The sequence below is a fragment of the Zingiber officinale genome, chromosome 7A (assembly GCF_018446385.1).
Source record: "Zingiber officinale cultivar Zhangliang chromosome 7A, Zo_v1.1, whole genome shotgun sequence".
NCBI classification, from domain to species: Eukaryota; Viridiplantae; Streptophyta; class Magnoliopsida; order Zingiberales; family Zingiberaceae; genus Zingiber; species Zingiber officinale.
In genome coordinates, this window is record NC_055998.1 from 96,921,396 (window position 1) to 96,938,179 (window position 16,784).

The 16,784-nt window shown below is 37.3% G+C and overlaps 1 protein-coding gene and 1 long non-coding RNA gene across 3 annotated transcripts; one reads left to right on the top strand and one right to left on the bottom strand.

Moving 5' to 3' along the window:
- Positions 1-2,210: 2,210 nt before the first annotated feature.
- Positions 2,211-2,894, bottom strand: LOC121999547 (NAD(P)H-quinone oxidoreductase subunit S, chloroplastic-like). The gene has a single exon (XM_042554211.1). The coding sequence runs from the start codon at positions 2,892-2,894 to the stop codon at positions 2,211-2,213; it is 684 nt and encodes a 227-aa protein (XP_042410145.1).
- A 7,456-nt stretch (positions 2,895-10,350) lies between these two features.
- On the top strand, positions 10,351-12,884 carry LOC122001844. Of its 2 annotated transcripts, none has more exons than XR_006117504.1 (5): positions 10,351-10,616; positions 10,922-11,001; positions 12,056-12,457; positions 12,599-12,674; positions 12,770-12,884. It is a non-coding gene; the product is annotated as an uncharacterized LOC122001844 (long non-coding RNA). The 2 variants fall into 2 exon arrangements; XR_006117505.1 differs by lacking the exon at positions 12,770-12,884 and having other exon boundaries at positions 12,056-12,150; positions 12,255-12,457; positions 12,599-12,743.
- The last annotated feature ends 3,900 nt before the right edge of the window (positions 12,885-16,784 follow it).

The window sequence follows — 16,784 nt, forward strand, 5'->3', positions numbered from 1 at the left end:
AGTTGTAGTTAAGGGTAGGGAGGGTGAAGGGACACCTTCCACTTAGAAGAAAAGTTTATCTTTTCTTTCTCCCTCCACTTAGAATGATTCATTTTTACTTCTTTCTTTTTAGAAATGAATGGAAATAAAGAGGTAAGGGAAAGAAAAGTTCATTCTTTCTTCTTCCTTTTTCATGTAGAATAAGAAGGAAGAAAAGGGCAAGGGAATTTGGTTTCTCCTTTCTTCCTCCTTCTTCTTCCTTCACCGAAAACTTCAAGTTTCCTCCACTATTGCCGAATTCAAGCTAAGAGGTTTCTCCCTAAGGCAGCTTCACAAAGGGAAGTTCTCGAAGCATACTTCTCATTACAAGAAAAGAAAATAAGGAAAAGGGAATTCTAGAAGCGAAAAGGCTTTCTTTCTTCTTCTTCACCAAGGGTATTCTCTTAGTAAACCCAAGCAAGAGGAGGTAAGTATCCCCCTCACCTATGGTACAAGTAGTTACGAGTGTTATTCATGATATATGTTGCTTGAAAACCTAGAAACCATGTTTATAGGTTTCGGCTAAGAAGGAATTTAGGGCTTAGGAAAGTTTAAAATTTCATTTAGGTTGCTCATAAGTTTTCCTATGATGCCTAATAAGTTAGATGATATTATTAAGATGTTATTCATGATATATGTTACTTGAAAAACCTAGAAACCATGTTTATAGGTTTCGGCCAAGAAGAAATTTAGGGCTTAGGAAAGTTTAAAATTTCATTTAGGTTGCTCATGTATTTTCCTATGATGCCTAATAAGTTAGATGATATTATTAAGATGTTATTCATGATATATGTTGCTTGAAAAACCTAGAAACCATGTTTATAGGTTTCGGCCAAGAAGGAATTTAGGGCTTAGGAAAGTTTAAAATTTCATTTAGGTTGCTCATGTATTTTCCTATGATGCCTAATAAATTAGATGGCATTATTAAGATATTATTCATGATATATGTTGCTTGAAAACCTAGAAATCATGTTTATAGGTTTCAGCCAAGAAGAGATTTAGGGCTTAGGAAAGTCTAAATTCCATTTAAGTTGCTTATGTATTTCTCCTATGATGCCTAATAAGTTAGATGTTGTTATTAAGATGTTATTCATGATATATGTTGCTTGAAAACCTAGAAGTCATGCTTATAGGGTTCGGCCAAGATGAATTAAAAGGGCTAGAGAAGTCTAAACTCAAATTGTCTAACTTATGTGGTTTTCTTATGATATCTAATACGTGATGTGATGTTATCAAAAGGTTATTCATGATTTATGTAGCTTAAAAACCAACCTAGATTCATGCCTATATGTTTCGACCTGACTTGGAAATTAGGGTTGGAAACTTCATGTATGCTTGCTAAGGGTCTCACTTGTTATGCCATGTATCATGTGATCTTAATTTAATGTTTCATGCTTAAGGTTGCTTAAAAGAAAATCCTAGATTCATGCCTATATGTTTCGGCCATGACTTGGAAATTAGGGTTGGAGACTTCATGTATGCTTGCTAAGGGTCTCACTTGTTATGCCATGTATCATGTGATCTTAATTTAATGTTTCATACTTAAGATTGCTTAAAAGAAAACTCTAGATTCATGCTTGTATGTTTCGGCCATGACTTGGAAATTAGGGTTGGAGACTTCATGTATGTTTGCTAAGAGTCTCACTTGTTAAATTAATGTATCATGCTTAAAGTTGTTTAAAAGAACCCTAGAACCATGCTCTATTGGTTTTGGCCAAGATGAATTAAAAGATACTTGAGAAAGTTTTAGAACATAACCTATGCTTACTTATGATTCCTTATGGTATGTGAACCATTATATGATCACTACAACAAAAACCCTCATAGATATCGGTGGAAAAACAACAGTTTTAAGCAAAAACCGATGTCTTTGAGTATTTTATACCGGTTTTTCCAAAAATCGGTGTCTATGAGCGCAGATTTTCGCTCATAGACATCGGTTTTTTAGGCGATGTCTATGAGCGCCTTTTTTTTCGTTAATAGACACCGATTTTAACAGCGGTTTTTAAAATCTGATGTCTATGATAAAATAAAATAATTTAATTTTTCCACCCATACTTAGTCGAAATTTGCAACACTTCACTCTTCCCTCCAAACCTAAACCTATATCGCACCGTCCACCCATACTTAGCCCTAAACCTATATCGTCGCTACGGCACCACCACTTTCCTCCGGCCATCTCTTTCAGGCCCTCATCTCCCTCTTCTTCTTCTAGCGTACTTGCCTCCCCCGATTAGGGTCAAAACCACTTGCTTCGGTCCTAAGCAAAACCGCAGCATAAATGATAGATGCAATTCCCCCCCTCCCCCTTCGAAGAGCACACCGGCCTTCCCGTCGGTGACCCTCTGCACGATCCCACTGTACATGTGGAAAGGGTTCTTGGGGTTCTTCACAATCACGATCATCCCAGGCAGGAAAAGGGGAAGCTCGGGGAGCTTCGGCTTCGCCCGCGCCAGCAACACCGCGATGCTCTCCTCGCCGCCCGCCCTTGCCTTTGCCTCGGAAGGAGAGGGGTTCTGCTGTATGAAGTCTTTGAGGCCCTTTTCGCCGCCTGGGAAGCCTCCAGTGAGGCCGAAGAGCTCCTTTTCGAAAGCGCCTTCGCCCACGCCGACGACAGAAGGCGGGGCAGGAGCAGGTGGGGAGGCGAGAGGAGGTGAAGGCGGCTGTTCCATGGTGGTCCGCTGGAGCTCGTGGCGGATGCCTCGCTCGCCGTTGCAGAGGCCGCGGCCACCCATGGTCTCCGAGAGGTCGAGCTTGGCGGAGGGTGTGAAAGTGAAAGCGGAGCGGGTCAGAGGGGTGGCCTGCTGGAGGAAGGTGGAGTTGCGAAAGAGAAGGTGAGGGTTGAGTGTAGTGTGGATGGGAATCGAAGTCACCATGGATGGATGGATGGATGGAAGGAAGGAAGGAAGGAGATCAGGTGATTCGTCGAGTCGAGCAGGAATGATCGTGAAGGCTGCTGGTTGGAGGAGGTTTCCAGACCACAAAATACTCAATCGCATCGAATGTTTAGGGTAATTGCATTTTTTTATCTAACAAGTTAACCTATATCGTCGCTCGCTTCGCCGTCGACGAGCACAACAAGAAACAGGTCTTGCGCTCCTCATAATTACAGTTTTTTTTCTCTCCCAAAATTGGGGCTTTTTCTCCAGACCAATGTTTTTCAATTTGTCGATGCGCAGAATGCGCTTCTGGAGTTTGCATGTGTTGTGAAGGCGAGGGAGCAGGTTGTCGCTGGAACTCTGCATCACTTGACGGTGGAGGCAGTTGAGGGAGGGGGAGAAGAAGCTGTACGAGGCCAAAGTGTGGGTGAAGCCATGGCTTAATTTCAAACAAGTTGAAGAATTCAAGCTTGTTGGCGAACAAGGTAAATCTAGCATCACTTTACTAAACGCATTCTTAGTTTTCTTGTACACTGTTGAAGTGAAAAACATAGTGAACATGAAGATGGTAAAGATTCAAACCATAAAACGCAAGGTCAAAAATATACGAATTTTTCATGGTCTCTTGCAGAGATACCTATTAAGTTGCCATTACACTTACATCACACCACATCATAACTCCATTAGATTATCTTTCCTTTTATAAACAAGGAGTCTAAGGATACAAGTATATCGAGCGTCTAGATAAGTGAGATTAGATCGGTCAATATAACACTAGTAAGATTAACACAAATGCATGAACATGATGTTGCTGTTTTCAGTACTGATTGTAATACTGAGCCATCTGCTCACACAATAAATGTGCCCAAATCTGGGAAACTGAAGGACCTTATTCAGGTTCTAGGTGTTGCTTCTTCATTGAGAGATGATGAGAGTCTATTGATTGCTGAGGCATGTTTTTTTAAAACAAAAAAATGTTATATTCAATCAATGAACTTTTGCTTTAGTAATGAATTAACCATTATTGAAGCATCCACAAGTTTATGCTAATTGCATTATCCATTTTCTGGATGAACCATCAGATTCAATATCCCTGATACCAAAAGATGCTGAAAAATCTCCAGTTGTGATTTTTGCACACCAAAGATTGGAAGAGTGAGCTTTATAATCTCTATTTGTTTTTGCTTCGCGTGTTTTTGAAGTTATTGTTTTCCTATCAAAATCAAATTTCATGTCTGGATATTCTTTCAAGATATTAAGTTTGCAGTAATGCATACAAGACTTTTAGAACTTAAGCTAGTTTCTTGAGGCGAGTAATTCCACATTGTTTCTATTATTGCATTATTACTCTAACTGACGATGACTGATGGTAACTTACCATTACTTTTGCATACAGGGCCTTACAAACATCAAGCTTTATCAATATTTGCTTATTTGGCTATACTAGACTGACATAGTAAGTTTGATAAGTGGAAGGGATTTTCCCTTTCTTCCTCAGTGGTTTCCCAGATTCTTCCATGCATTTGTGTTTAACTCCTGTTGATGTTGAGTAATTTGCTTTATCAATGTTAGTTGTGACCTTTTCTGCTTGTAAGATATTTTTGGAGGCATTTAGTTTGCAAAAATCTACTCTATCCAATTAAATGCTATTACTAGAAACAATAATTGAATGCAGATCATCATGAGAAAATATGATCAGAAATAATAAAGATCTGACTAACACGTCTAATCTTGACCTCAGATATTTGGATTCTTAACCTTTCTCTGTACCCATGTTGGACAGCCAACATCTGATATTCCTATTGATCATGTGTAAAAGTATTTAGAAATTACCTTGTCGGAGACTTAGATATTGGCCAAAGTGTTAATACTTCACCAACATCTAGAATGTGATTTCTTTAGTTGAGATACGTATTTGTGAATAGAGTTTGATGTTACTTTGTCCGTATATGTTTGTTTGACTTTTGCAAATACTTTCTGGAGTTTTTTTGTTGTACCTCTATATTTGTACTTGCTCAGAAAAATGAAAAACAGTACTAGACATGATTTTTGATTAAAAATTTCAGAAGGTTGTTTGACATTATAGCACACATTGCTCAAGTTGACATTGTTCTTTCCCAATTTGTTTTGCAGTTCATAGATGTTGGTACTATGATCTCGCCGACTGTCTATGCTATGCGAAGCTTATGCCATCTTTTGTGCGACCAACCTGATGCGGCTTTACGAGATGCTATGCAAGCACAATGCCTTTACCCTGATTGGCCGACTGCTTTCTATATGCAAGTTGTTGCTCTTGCCAAGCTGAACATGCAGGGCGACTCCCTGGACATGTTAAACGAAGCTGCAAAGCTTGAAGAGAAGAGGTAGAAGAACACTAGAGGTTCCTAATTATGCTCATGTAATTGTATCTTCTCACTATGCTCTTGTTCATCTGTGCTTGCCGTGCCTGGAAAAGAAATATTATAGAGGGAAAAAAATGTTTCGATTAATTTAATGTATTTGGTTTTCGTCCTTATCTGTTATATCTGATTAATTGAGAGGTTTCTGAGTCAATCAAGCGTGTATGCCTATTTAACATATCACTCTTCATAGTCGCAGTTAGCACATCACTGCAATAATTTCTGATCTAAAATTGTTTAATTTTTCTAAATTACATGTGATACGGTATGTTGCAGTGAATGTCCAAGTTATGAAATTTGATTTATTCAATGCAGGTTGATTTGGAAAGGATTGCTAAGGATACTCATGGCTATGTTGGGGCTTTATGCACTAAAGCTGCTCTCCAGTGTATCCGTGAAAAGATGGGCATAAGTGATCTAGAAGATGAATCAATTGATGTTGAGATTCTCAATTCTATGTCTGCTACAAATGAACACTTTAAGACTATCTGCCCTCCGTGAAATTGTAAGTCTTTGCTTTGGTAATTGTAATCATTTTCAGTTAGTTTTTTTCCTTCTAAAAATGATTATCTACATGAATATTTAAAATAAATTGTTGCTGCAAGAATTGAAAATGAGAAATTTGGCATTGGTGTTCAACTCAAGAAATTAAACTTGTATCTGGTTGGTAACTTATGTTTACTGTCATATGTTGATGAATGGCCTAAAAACCACTTCTATTTCTACCTTGAGATATGCTGATAGTTTGTTGGGTTTTGATCAGTTTGTTGAAGTACCAAATGTCAGCTGGGATGATATTGGTGGGCTGGAAAATGTCAAGAGGGAACTGCAAGAGGTAGTTTGCTGGATATGTTTGAGTTTTTATGTCCACCAAGTGTGATTTTTTCTTTCTGATGGTGATATTCTAGGACTTCTACAGCATGTATATTTCTTCTATTTTTGTTCTTTGTTGTAGTTAAGTAGACCAAATGATACTTTTGTTTGACAGATTAGAACAGTGGATGTTTTAACTCAGAAAACAAGGCATTTGAAGGTGAAAAGTGGTGAGATTAGGGAAATGAAAGGCGCAAGAAGAATGGAGCAGTATAGCAAGTTGAACAGATTTAGATTCTCATAATTTAATGTAGCCTCAGCTTGATTTTTGACTCACGATGTTCTATCTTGATGTGTACAATATCTATTAGCTTTTGATGTAAAAAGAATATTTGTGTATTTTATGGATACTGTTGTAAGAAGAATATTTATGTAATTTGTGAATATTTGTGTATTTTATGGATACTGTTGGAAGAAGAATATTTGTGTATTTTCTTGGATACTGATGGTTTTTCACTGTTTCGGAAATCGAATTTGTGTCGTTAAACAATAATAATATTATATCGGTTTTCCACCGCTGTAAAACCAGTGTCATTAACTAATATTACATCGGTTGTATACCGCTGCCAAAACTGGTGTTATTAACATATACTATTACATCGGTTTTACACCCGATGTCGTTAAGTGATACTACACTGGTTTTTGTTGGACCCCTTGATAGTTTTGATGTGATCAACCAAGTTAGTTAGGTCCTGCGTTGTATTTGATCCCTGTGTCTGAGTGTGCAGGAGCTTAGGAGCACAGGAAGTCGAGCAGAAGACGCAGCTAGCGAGAAGGACGACACGGGAAGGGAGCCGACGGGCTCGGTGCGTCCGAAGGACGAGAGAGCTGCGGAAGAGTACTCCGGTGGGTGTGAAGAGCGTGCACGACGTTCAAGGGATGTTAAGCCGGGACGGAAGGCTGCTCGAGGAAGGTCGGATATTGGGTTCGGGTGAGCCCTATTTCGGTTGGCTGCAATCACCCAAAAGATCGGAGCATCGGAAGTCGCAACAAGCTGGAAACGAAGTCAAAGGAGCTGAACTGCCAGCTTGGAGGCGCCTTCAACCAAGTTGAAGACGCCTTCAACCAGGTTGGAGGCACCTTCAGCCAGGTTGGAGGCACCTTCAGCCAGGTTGGAGGCGCCTTCAACCAGTCAAAGTGACCGTTCTGCGCGCGGATAAAGTTTTATCCGCTGACTCCCATGGAGGCGCCTTGGACCCTCGTTGGAGGCACCTTGGAGCCTCGGGATAGGATTTCCAGGACCTATATAAAGGCCCCTGGAGCTAGGAATTAGACATCAACTCAAGCATTCAATCTGTAGTGTTTCCTAGCAATAGTTCTGAGCTTTTGAAAGTGTAAAAGGCTTCTCCGCCTTCAGCAAAGGATATTTTTTTTACTGCGCTTTTTCTACTGCCCTGGATTAACAACCTCCTTGGTTGTAACCAGCTTAATTCTCCCGTTTCTTTCTTTTACTGTTTTATTTAACTATTGCACTAATTGAGTTGAAAGTACGAGGAGGGTATATTTATTTTTTCAGGAGCAATTCACCCCCCCTCTTACCGGCCTCCGCTGCACCAACAAGTGGTATCAGAGCCAGATCGCCTCAGAAGGACTAACCGCCAACTGAAGCACTACGATCAAGACGATGGCCGGAGCGAACATTCATCCCCCGAAGTTCGACGGAGATTTCGCTACGTGGAAGCGAAAAATGGAGGTATTCTTCAAAACCGAGTTCGATATCTTACTAACAATGAAATACGGTTTTGCAGCTCCTAAAGACAAAGAAGAGTTCCAATGGATGAAGAAGGAGCAGGCGGAATTCATGGCGAACGGAAAAGCTGAGTTTCACTTGCTCAGCGTTCTTCCGCCCCAAGAGGTAAGTCGGATCGGAAGCTACGACTCCACAAAAAACCTCTGGGAGAAATTCCTAGAGCTCCACGAAGGCACCTCGGAAGCAAAGCTAGCGAGGCGCGACATTCTTCGAACATAACTAACGAATCTCCGAATGAACACCAGCGAGAAGGTAGCGCAACTCCAAGCACGGATCAAGGAGCTGATAACGCAACTGACGAATCTCGGCGAAACGGTAACGAACCGAGACTCCATCCGATACGCACTCAACGCCTTCCCGAGGACTCCGGAATGGGCGTCCTTAGTAGATGCTTACTACATCTCTAAGGACCTTGAGGTAAGTACCTTAGAAAGTTTGTTTCTACCTTTGAACTTCACGAGTCTCGGATTACAGAGCCTAAAAAAGTAGTGAAGTCAAACCTCGACGTCGCCCTACAAGCAAGGAGGGACGATCCCGATTCCGAAGCTTCGATCGACGAATCCGAAGCGACACTACTGGTAAAATGGTTTAATAAATTTTTAAATTCTAACAAATTTAGATTGCAGTCGAAAAAGCTCCAGCGAAAGAAAAGGGTGGTTCATTGCTACAATTGCAACGAAGAAGGACATATCAAAGATGACTGTCCAAAATTGAAGAGAAAAAGTAAGGAAAGGAGCAAGAAGCCCACTCGACCCAAACACAATCTAAAGGCCACGTGGGAGGATTCGTCGCCCTCCGACTCCGAAGTCGAAGAATTCTCGGGACTAGCACTGATGGCCAACCATCAGCTAGAAGAAACGTCCAGCTCAGAAATGAGTATAGATGAAGGGGGAGGAACATCAGAAGGAGAAAGCACTGATGAAGGGGGAGCATCGCAAGATGAGATAAGTAAGGTACATGTCCTAAACTCTAAACAGTCTTTTGAGTTTATTAAAGTTTTGTCTAAAGAATTAGATCAATTAGAAAAAGAAAATGAAAATTTAAAATCTGAAAATAAAAATCTAAAATTAGAAATTGAGAAATTAAGAAATAATACATGTTTAAATTCAAAAATTAAAGTTTATGGAAAATTGAACTGGTACATTAGATATCATCAGGGACAACTTAGGAAAATACCAAGATACTATGTACCCCCTAGATTTTTGAATAATCACTACAACAAAAACCCTCATAGACATCGGTGGAACAACAACGATTTTAACCAAAAACCGATGTCTTTGAGTATTTTACACCGATTTTCCTAAAATCGGTGTCTATGAGTGCAAATTTTCATTCATAGACATCGGTTTTTTTAGCCGATGTCTATGAGCGCCTTTTTTTCGTTAATAGACACCGATTTTAACATCAGTTTTTAAAACCCGATGTCTATGATAAATAAAATAATTTAATTTCCCCCCAATACTTAGTCAAAATTTTTAACACTTCACTTTTCCCTCCAAACCTAAACCTATATCGCACAGTCCTTCCCCTTCCTAGATCGACGCCCCTTCCTCTCACTATAAGAAAAAAAGTCTATTGAGACATTTTCTATATGACACTTATTAAAAAATATCATTATAAATATTTTATAATGACATTCTTTATCATTAATTATTTTTTTATAAAAATTATCATATTAAACTTTGTAGGGTGACATATTTTATAAATGTCATTATGTAGCTAACAACTAATAGGAAAGTAGGATAGAAGACCTTCTGGCATTCCACTGTAGTTTGATACATGAGAGTACCGGAAAGCCAAACAAATGTCGATGGTATGTGATTCCTATCCGCAGAAAGTGGAGCGAAAGCGAACTCGACCAAAGGCTGGCAGTACTGTATAACCGGACCAGACTTGGTCATTATTAACCTAAACTTTCCTTCCCACTCGATCATTATTTCCTCCCCTCTCCTTCCTTTCCTCTATCACCGCTAGGTTTCTTCCATCTCCTTTCCACCGCTAGGTTTCTTCCATCTCCTTTCCTTTCCTCTATCACCGCTAGGTTTCCTCTCTCCCACCCCTTCTTTCCTTTCGTATTTGCGGCGCACCAGGTTCTTCCCTCTTCGCAGTAAGCAAGGAGTTCAAAGGTAACCCTATATCTTATTTCTTCCCTCTCCGCAGCACCGTGCGTAACCTCGCCAGGCGATGAGAGGATGCTTTAGGTGCGGCCACACTCAAGGGGGTCGCAGCCTCTCCAGACCACTAGTTTACTAGCGGTCGATTTGCGAATGGCTGCACGCGAGGGGGTCGATGCCTCACGAGGCAGCCCGTTCACAAACGGTTGCACACGAGGGGGTCTAAGAAGTGGCCTGTAGCGAGGCAACGACATCATTATCTGCTTCTGAAACTCTCATGTTTTTCCATCTCCATATACTGGTAAGCTTTCCAAGAAGATGGAATTGCACAAGCTAGCAGATATGCTACTGAGGATTCAATTAAGTCATGGCTTAATGAATTACTTTGCTTGGTTGTTGCAAGTTACATTCCAAATATCACTATGTTAGTATTCTTGATGAAAAGTAAATAATTGTTTTTCAGGTCATTCTCTAAATGATCTTTTATTTGTCTAGACTTCCACATCCAAGTGAATGTGCCCTTTACTATGTCAACCGAGATATACTTTTCTAATATCACAAGGAGAGTGAGATATGTTTATAGGTACTTTTATTTGGTTAAATTTGTGCTATTTTTTCATGTATATTACAGGGCATGATTTCCCTTTATGTTGCTTCTCACTACAAAAAGTCACCTAATGACTTACAAGTTACAATTGATGGTTAATGCTCCATCCCATTACTTGTTTGTGTTACTTTGTATTTTATTTCTTAGCTGTAGTTACAAAAAACAAATTGGACTCCTGGATTTAGTAGTAATCTTGACCATACTTATTAAGTTGGGTATACCAATGAGATATTCTATATGTTCAAGCATTGAACTCATTTATTGTTTATGTCAATTTTCAGGTTTGTCTCTCCATTGTGGAATTCAATGATATTTTTTCTCCTCGTAGAGAGAAGACTACACTCGAGCATGAGCCTAGCTTGTAAGTACATGTACAAGTTATAGGAATTGCTATATAGGCTTCAAATTGACTCCTTTTTTTCTTGAAGTCTGTACTATTCCCATTCATTCTTTTCTTTCATTTCATTTGTTTTCCTCTGTATTGTTGAAGGATAGTTCTTGATAGATATGATTATTCTCTTGAGGAAATTTGTTTTTTTACTTCATAAGTCTAAAACATGTTATTATTAGCTTTATGTACCATGTCATGCTTATTTACTACATGCAAATCGAAGTTTGAGAACTCATGTTGCACAAAAGCTTCAATTTAAATAAACTTTGGAAATTTCTGTTGGTAGTCATCCATAAAACGTTTACATGGTTTGATATGATTTTTAGGTGTAACAACTCTGGCAGCTTCAAAAATCATGCCATATTCCTTTTTAATTTCTTTTGAGAAAGAAAAGAATTATTTGGAAAAAAGGTCTTGTTATTTGATGTTTTTCGTTTGTGTTTGCAAGCTTTATTGCTTCTTTGCCTTGAAGGTTAAAGATTGTAAGATACTTATTTTGGAAAGGTATGTTTGCCATGACAAATCTTTTGTGGAGTCATTCATATTTTTTATAGCAGTTACTTGTTTTGATTTTATGTGCTGGGAATCAGAAAATGTATAGTAAGTTTTTAATGGACATCTAGAAGGATTTTCATCTTCTAAATGATAGTCAATGTTTCTTTTTTTTCAATCATTAATTGTCATTCTAGTCTGTATTAATCAATCTTCTATAGCATATTCAGGATTAGAATATGGATGTTCTCAATTTGTTAATTCACCATCTAAGAAGCAACAATCAAAATACAAGCTTACTTTTATCGACCTATTAACATGGCCCAAGATTGACTTTGTTAACACTTTTCCAAACACTGGAAGCATCTACCTCACCATCCACCATATCCAAGCTTACTTTGTAAATTTTATCCATCAAGTCTTTGTTTATTTTAGCTACAAATAAAAGTAACTTCTTTTGACAGTGTTGGGTCCCATTAATTGCTCTATTTTCCTTTAACTGTATAAGAAAATACAAGCTGTGCCCTTGCAGGTGGTTGCTGCAGTTGGCTTCAAGGCAAGAAGGCCTGAGATCACAAGTACTGTAAATAGACATGTGGCTACCATAATTGAGTCCTGTTGGGCCAGGTATAGATATCTATTGCCTGATGCAGGCATGGTTATTAAATATTAACATACTTCTTCACTCGTGCTTCCCCACACACTAACTTAAATCACATGTTGAGCTTCAGCGAGCCATGGAAAAGGCCTTCTTTTTCTAGTATCATGGAATCCTTGAAGCCTCTAATCAAGACTCAGTCACCTCAACCGTTACATTCTGATATGTCTAGTATCCAATAGCCAGATGATTGTATATTCCTAAGAGAGATGTGTATTGTATCTATTCTACTTGTCAAAAAGGGTCCCCTTCAAATTTTGCCTGTCAGAGGATCAGGTGCTTTTCAATTTCCACAGTAATGTTCTTGTATGCCCATATTTTGTCAAGAAAAAAAAATATCCACATTTATCTACAAAAAACATCTGTCTTGAAGTAGCATTTTGTTTAACAGATCATATTGATTTGGTTTGTTTGCAGTGCCAATGAAGCAGCTGCCAGTTTTCATTGCATCACCGCCAACACGATCGATCTAATCAGCTATAGATATTTTTCAGTAAATTGAAGTTCCATTCGCGTTTATATGTATATTTTTTTTAACCTAGGTGCATTATATTTTTATCCGAGCTTACATTGAAAAAAACTTATTAGGAAAGAGCACAAGCCTTTTGAGGTTGTGTTGCAATTTCAGACTGATATCAGCATGGAACTTGTATATCGCCAGCCTTTTACCGTCAGTTATCTAATCAAATGTGTGCATTCTGAAGGTTGGCTTTTTAGGGTGTATAAGTTGTGCTTTCGATTTCCTCGGTAGGCGAGAACTAGAGGAAGACGGTCTACTTTTAGGATTAGTCCAGCGAAGTAACACCCCGAGTTCCATCCACCATATCCAAGCTTACTTTGTAAATTTTACAAACATGTAAATTTTACAAACATGTAAATTTTAATACAAGAAGTTAGCTTGTATTTGTCAAAAGACTTGATAGATGTTTCTATCTTCTAATATGTAAATTTGCTGTTTTGTGATGCGACGTTAGCTAAGTATGGATTTTTTTTTCTCTCTGATATCATATTAGTCCCCCCTACAATTATTGTACCAGTTCCTAATATATCATTCTTTCACATGGTCTACTTTTCATGTTTGCCATGTTTTGTGGTGGCTCTTATCTTTCAAGGAAATTTTATGCCGTTTGACAACATATAATTATAAGAGATTGTTATCATATCTAATTTAACTATCATTTCATTCTTGATGAGCCAAGGAAATCAAATCAGTTGCAAGGAATAGCAGTACAAAATCTAAGATATATAAAATTTCAGACTTATTTGATTTCATTTTTTAATTAGTCAAGACCTTGCCCAACTCTTCATCACAGCATAGTCAATTTCATTCTTGTTGTCATTGGGCAACATGTGTATTCATTGTGGTATTTTTGTGTGAACTTTTCAGACTGGCAAATTGTTGAAGGAGGCAGATAAAGAAATTAGTCATCAGAAAACAATTACCTCCCTATCAAAATCTGCAGATGGCTCTCATTTTCTAACAGGTTCATCAGATAAGTTTGCCAAGGTGACAACCACTTTTATCTAGAGTTTTTTATCTCACACTTCAATTTTTTGTTTACTTCATAAATTTCATTTATCTCACACTGTTACATCTATGCCGAATTTAGAAGAATTAGTGTTGTTTGTACGTTTCGACTCCACTTTTTCTTTGTCTATTCTATCGCAATCAATAAAATCTTAGAAATATGAAAGGAGTTTTATGTGCTGCTGTATGCATAAGGTTTACTTTATTTATCCATTACCTTTCTGAGCAATTCTGGTTCTTTCCTTCTCATACTCGGCCATTAGAGTAGTCTGAGGATTGAATTTTGTTACTTAATGAGGGCATTTCTAGGATGTAGTTCTGCTGCAGATAAATATCTGGAATTTCTTAAGATGACCTGGGGACAAGTTCTTGTTCTTTGTTTGGTGAATTAGTGTATTTTTTTTTAATTAGAGATGGAGATTATTAAGGATATCAATGTATATATTAGTCTCTTTCTCTCTTTCCTAACAACTTAGCTTTTAGGATATATAGTCAGCCAATCAAATTTGAGAGAAAAAGAGAGGAGAACCTTCACTAGTGCAATTGGCGACCATGCACCACTCTGATTGTCCGCTGTGCTGTAAGGCAGAGTTGACGGATGTAAGTGAGATATGTTAGGATCTTTATGTTCTTGAATTTGGGATCGTTTCCAAGGTTTTTCTGAAGTAAAATTGCTGCTTAGGATCTCAGCGTCCTAACATAATCGATGTTCTAAGTTTTGTGACCTAGTGCCCTATGATTCCAGTAGTGGGCTAGTTTGCATCAAGAAAATTCCCTGCTCTTGATAAGAAAGAAGACCATTAAATAGCTTCCTGATTGTGAATACTTCATTACTTGTAAATTAACCAGATATACACTTTTCAGTTGATCTGTTACAGTAAAAGCCAGTAATATAAACTACTTAACCATCCAAATCTCCTGTACAGAGATTTAGACCCCCATCTTCATGCACATGGCTAACTGTACTGATGATGCAACATAGAAATAGGTAATTTGTTGCAGTTCCACTTAATTAACACTTTCACTGCATATCAACCCACCTTGTGTTTGTCTGCTTCATTGATTGCGTGGTGATGGTAAATTTTATAGCTTTTGCTCCTTATTGTATTATGTCTATTAGCCATGTGTATACAAAGGGCACAGTTGCATTCTTGCTTATGAGATTTGGAAGATGGCATCAGAGGTAGTACAATAAATAGTATATCTCTTCATTTGCTTGTTAACTATGAACATTTTCTTTGTTCTTCTATGCTTCCTTCACTGGATTTGTTGTGTAGTCATATTTCTTTGTTCAACCATTATCATGCCTAGTAATTTGTTGTATGATGCTGTCGGTTCTTATCAATCTCTGCACTTTAATTAGAAGGAGCAAATTATCTATGTTATATTCTAAGTAGCATATACTAAGTGTCATATATGAAAGTTTTAGATTTTACAATGATTTTTTTGTGCTAAATTGCATATGTATATGTGTATCGGTGTGTATGCGGATGCGGGCAATTATCCTTCAATGAATTAAGCATTATGAACAATAGTCTTCCACAACAGCCTTTAAAAACTCAGTATTCTATTTTGTTTGATACATGTACACATTTATTTTAGTTATTTGACATATGGTGGATTATTGGGTCCTGATCATGAATTAACTTTGTATAAAGTATTGTAGATTATCTTTGTTGCAAGTATCAATTAGAAAGGGACTTTCTTTGGTTTAGATATTTTACATTCCAAATTTAGTTTATTGGTAGTTCTCGTTGCAAAATCAGACTAAAAAGCTTTCAAAATGCTTGATTTGAAGTGTTAGAAGGATAGAGATCAGAAAAACTAGACTGGCCTCGTTAGAGCTAGAGCAGATATTTGGAAATAAATAAATAAATCAAAATTACATCTTTACCATTTCCAGCTTTCAAAATTGCCTCTTTACTAATATATTATTTATGTGTTTTTACAGTTTACAAATCTCAAGTACTCCAAAGTTGAAATTGATGAAGTGCGGTTCGAGTGGGCTGAATGCATGCTAGATTACATTTGAAGTGCGGTTCTACCTTGATGTGTTGTTAAAAGAATGTTCTACCTTGATTCTGATATCTATTAGCTTTTGATGTAAAAAGAATGTTTGGGTATTTTATGAATACTGTTGTAAGAAGATTATTTATGTAATTTGTGAATATTTGTGTATTTTATGGATATTGTTGAATGAAGAATATTTGTATAATTTGTGAATATTTGTGTTTTTTTTGTTACTGTCGGTTTTTAATTGTTTCGGAAATCAAATTTGTGCTGTTAAAAAATACCCATATTACATCGGTTTTCCACTGCTGCAAAATTGGTGTTATTAACTAATATTACATCGGTCGTATACCGCTGCCAAAACTGGTATTATTAACATATAATATTACATCGGTTTTACACCGTTGATGAAACAGTGTCGTTAAGTGATACTACACCGAACACCGGTGTCGTTAAGTGATACTACATCGGTTTTAACCCGATGTCTAAAATGGCAGACCTTTTACATCGGCTTCATAGACATCGGTCGAAAATGTAATAGACACTGGTGGAAAACCGATGTCTATGAGGGTTTTTGTTGTAGTGAATCTTGTAGGAAGGAACCTCTATTGGGTTCCAAAATATGTACTTAATTAATCTATCAAAAATTAAAAGCTTACAGTGAGAAAATTAAACATTGAAATTCTTTATAAAAGCTTTGTCTAAGGAAGTGGTTGTTGCGCCAATAACCAAGAAGGCCTAGTGCCTCGCCACGATCTGGAAGTTAAAATATTGAAAGAAAATATTTAATTAACTTTCTGAAAAAGCATTAAACTAGAATTAAATAATGCTTTAAAAGTTTTTAAATCTTTTTAAAATTCTAAAAAGTTAGATTGTGAAAATTCAAAAATTTAAATTTGACTTAGAAATTTTTTTATTGACTTAGAAATTTTTTTTGAAAATTCAAAAATTTGACTTAAAATTTTTTTTTTGGAAAAATTCATTTTGACTTAGAAATTGTTTTTTAAAAAAAACATTCATATTGACTTAGAAATTTTTTTTTGAAAATTCAAAATTTTGACTTAG